We start from the raw sequence: 3,183 nt of genomic DNA, 5'->3' as shown, positions 1-3,183 counted from the left end.
AACTGAGTTGCTGAGGAAAAATATTGTGATAAGTTATGGGCCTGTGATTTCAAGAATATTTTTACGTTTTTGTTCTTAATTATCTATGCACACTTACATAGATACACGCAGACAGGGGTTACTGTGTTTTAGGGTATAGCGGAAGATTAAGAATTTATGTACTTTCATATTTAAACGAGTTTCTGCGGAAATATATTGGGAATTCAGGACAAGGTCAACAAAATTTGGATCTAAGATTTAAATTTTTTTGTCTTTTCTTCTTTATATGTCGGCAAGTATCTAATTAGGCTAGCATTTCAGGGTTTAGCCAAAGACCCAATTTTAATGTACTTTACTTCTTTTTTTTTAATTCCTTTTTGAGTTTTGAGTGGCTTGAGAACAATCCTGTAGCTAACAAAAAAAATATCTAGAAAGTGTATAGGTTCATGATTTCGCCCCTGTTGGCTAAGCTAAAAAATAAGATATTTAACGGATTTTGATAAAATTAGATGAAATATGTGGTTTAAAAGTTGATAAAAGTTGCAATTCTCATGAAATGCATGGGTGAAAAAGAGTTTGACGAAAATGGGGCCAAACATGGTCTTCATGTTTCTCTGTCTTTCCTCTTAAACTATTTTCTTTGCCTTTACTCATAGTCAATTGCTTGTAGTTTGCATTTTCCTCAAGAATAATGCTATCCCAACCACCAGTCTTGGTGGTTAGACTTTCTTGGTTTAATTAAATTAGTCATATGACTTTGCCTTTAAATGAATCTATCACGTAATGCCATGTAGTTGCCACCTAAACTGGTGCTTTGCACTAGTGGTAATGGATAACATTATTCTTTTCTCAAATACATATTCATATATTTATTCTGTGAGAGGTTTAGTGTTTTTGAAGGTTTAACTAAAGACTCTATTTCTGTGCAATTTCATTTGTTTTTCCAGAGTGGCTGAGGAAAATGTCATACTTAACAAGTAATTTAGTGCATCTTATGCCTTTTCTTTGATTAGATTCAAAGCGTGTGTTTAAAGGGAACAAAAGGAAGATCTATAAGTTAAAATGCAACTTTTTTAATATTTAGTGCCCATGCTATTTAGTAGCCAATGATTTTAATTTAAACAAAATCGATATTTTGTTAGTTTCGTATCGCTAGTAATTTTCTGTTTTCTTTATTGATCAAAAAATCGTTTTAAGAAAGATAATAATATTAAAATGAGAGCTTATTAAATTTTTGTTTCTTGTTATTATTCATCTTTGATGTCGGCTATTGGTTGAAGAGTTGGAGCATAATGGATAATTCATAATTGCATGATTTTTTTTATTTTTATTTTTTTCCCTATATAATCAAATTTAATACATTTTCTTCTTACTATATATTTTAAGGGCTTTTAATATTAAATTTGAACTTTGCAAAAGATTTTCAAATTTGAGGCGTGTAAATCATTTTTCCCTTCCCTGTTTATATATTTTCTCTATTTTTGTCAACTAAAGCTTCACTTTCTCATGGCTAAATATTAGCCTAAGCTTATTTGAAATAGGTATTAGGTGAATGTGCTTGAGCCCATCATAGGAGTTAAAAGACACTTTCAATTATTCGAATGTGCACTTGGCCTCTTCATGATCCAAGTAAATAATGTCGTTTGAGATTGATGTGAAAGGTAAACAAGTTTTGATTCTACTTAGTTCTGATGCTTGACGTTGGAGATTGATGTGAAAGGTAAACAAGTTTTGATTCAACTTAGTTCTGATGCTTGACGTTGGAGATTGATGTGAAAGGTAAACAAGTTTTGATTCAACTTAGTTCTGATGCTTGACGTTGGAGATTGATGTGAAAGGTAAACAAGTTTTGATTCAACTTAGTTCTGATGCTTGACGTTGGAGATTGATGTGAAAGGTAAACAAGTTTTGATTCAACTTAGTTCTGATGCTTGAAAAAAAATAAAAAATAAAAAAAATAAAAAATAAACAAAGAGCTTGAACAACCTACTTATGTTCATGCTCGAACACAATTTATTGATTCAGGTAGATCCATTTTACATTTTTAAATGAGTATAAGTTCATGGTTTGATGTGTCGAGCTAAAGATGAGGATAATTTGTAGTAGTGTGAAAATTATTGATAATTATTGATTCTAAGGCCATTGCTAGCAAAAGGGATAAAATACTCTTCAAGATCATATACATGTGGGATTTGTTTGTACATGAGTGTCTGCAACTTGCAAGCGTTCTTTATAGTCATCTAATGAGTTGATAATCATGTTTGCAGAGGTACATGCAGCAATACAATGAAGTGGAACTCTGTGGTCTTGGCATGGGTAATTCTTTTTATCTGCAACTTTGGCTTTTCAGTTTTTTAATGTTACGAATTTTGCTAGGTATGTTTTCATGAATGGAACCTAATGCAATTATGTAGTATAACAAGTTACATTGTGTTTTGCCTTCAGCTATTTCCACAGTGGTCAGTATCGCTGAAATTTTGAAAAACAATGGATTTGCAGTTGAAAAAAGTAAGAATATTTGACCTTGATTATTATTATTATTTTTTATTAAGGCTCCTTTGCCTTTTCAGCTTTCCCTTTACCCTCATTCTGGTTCTTCATAGACTTTGTAGTACAATGTTGCCTTTGATAAAATGCTTGTTAAGGTGGATTTGGACAGTGTAGGACTATACTAAAGAAGAAAAAGAATATTAAATCCTGTTCAGTGAAATGCGCTGTTTGGTCTAATACTAATATCAAACATGTGCTTAGATATTTGTTCCATGTGCAGAAATCAGGACATTGACTGTTGACATGAGGGATGAACCAGGAGCACGGCCAATCCCCAAGGCAAAGGTAACTTTAAACTCTTCATCTAATAAAAATAAATGTGACGGGATGTAAATGGATGAAGTCAGCAGCACATGTTGTGCCAAGTAAATGTTCTTGTGTGACTTCTAAATTTGGCGAGATTCCATAGTTCTAGAGATTCTAGTTGAAAGCATTACCTATTGTGACGTGATAATATCTTTGAATGTGTGTGATATCTCTTGAAGATATTTAGACATTTTTTGAGTGTTAAGAAACATTGGTATCACTTAGCTTTGGCTGCAAACTTTTGACAAATGGTAGAAGGGTTGACTTTGGATGCCATATTTACCATCAACTTGTCATTTCATACTTTGTGACTTTAGTGATTCTGTTTTTATAAAGGATTTTTTGGTT

At 32.0% G+C, this 3,183-nt stretch overlaps 1 protein-coding gene across 1 annotated transcript in view; it reads left to right on the top strand.

Annotated features, from left to right (window-relative positions):
- Positions 1-3,183, top strand: part of LOC111385365 (uncharacterized protein At2g34160-like) — a 4,973-nt gene that overhangs the window by 399 nt on the left and 1,391 nt on the right. The window contains exons 2-4 of the mRNA XM_023009748.1: positions 2,247-2,295; positions 2,425-2,487; positions 2,750-2,814. Of these exons, the coding sequence (XP_022865516.1) occupies positions 2,247-2,295; positions 2,425-2,487; positions 2,750-2,814 (177 nt within the window). The remainder of the gene's footprint in view (positions 1-2,246; positions 2,296-2,424; positions 2,488-2,749; positions 2,815-3,183) is intronic.

The sequence above is a fragment of the Olea europaea genome, unplaced genomic scaffold, assembly GCF_002742605.1.
Source record: "Olea europaea var. sylvestris unplaced genomic scaffold, O_europaea_v1 scaffold3137, whole genome shotgun sequence".
Lineage (NCBI taxonomy): Eukaryota > Viridiplantae > Streptophyta > Magnoliopsida > Lamiales > Oleaceae > Olea > Olea europaea.
This window is presented reverse-complemented; position numbering and strand designations above follow the sequence as displayed.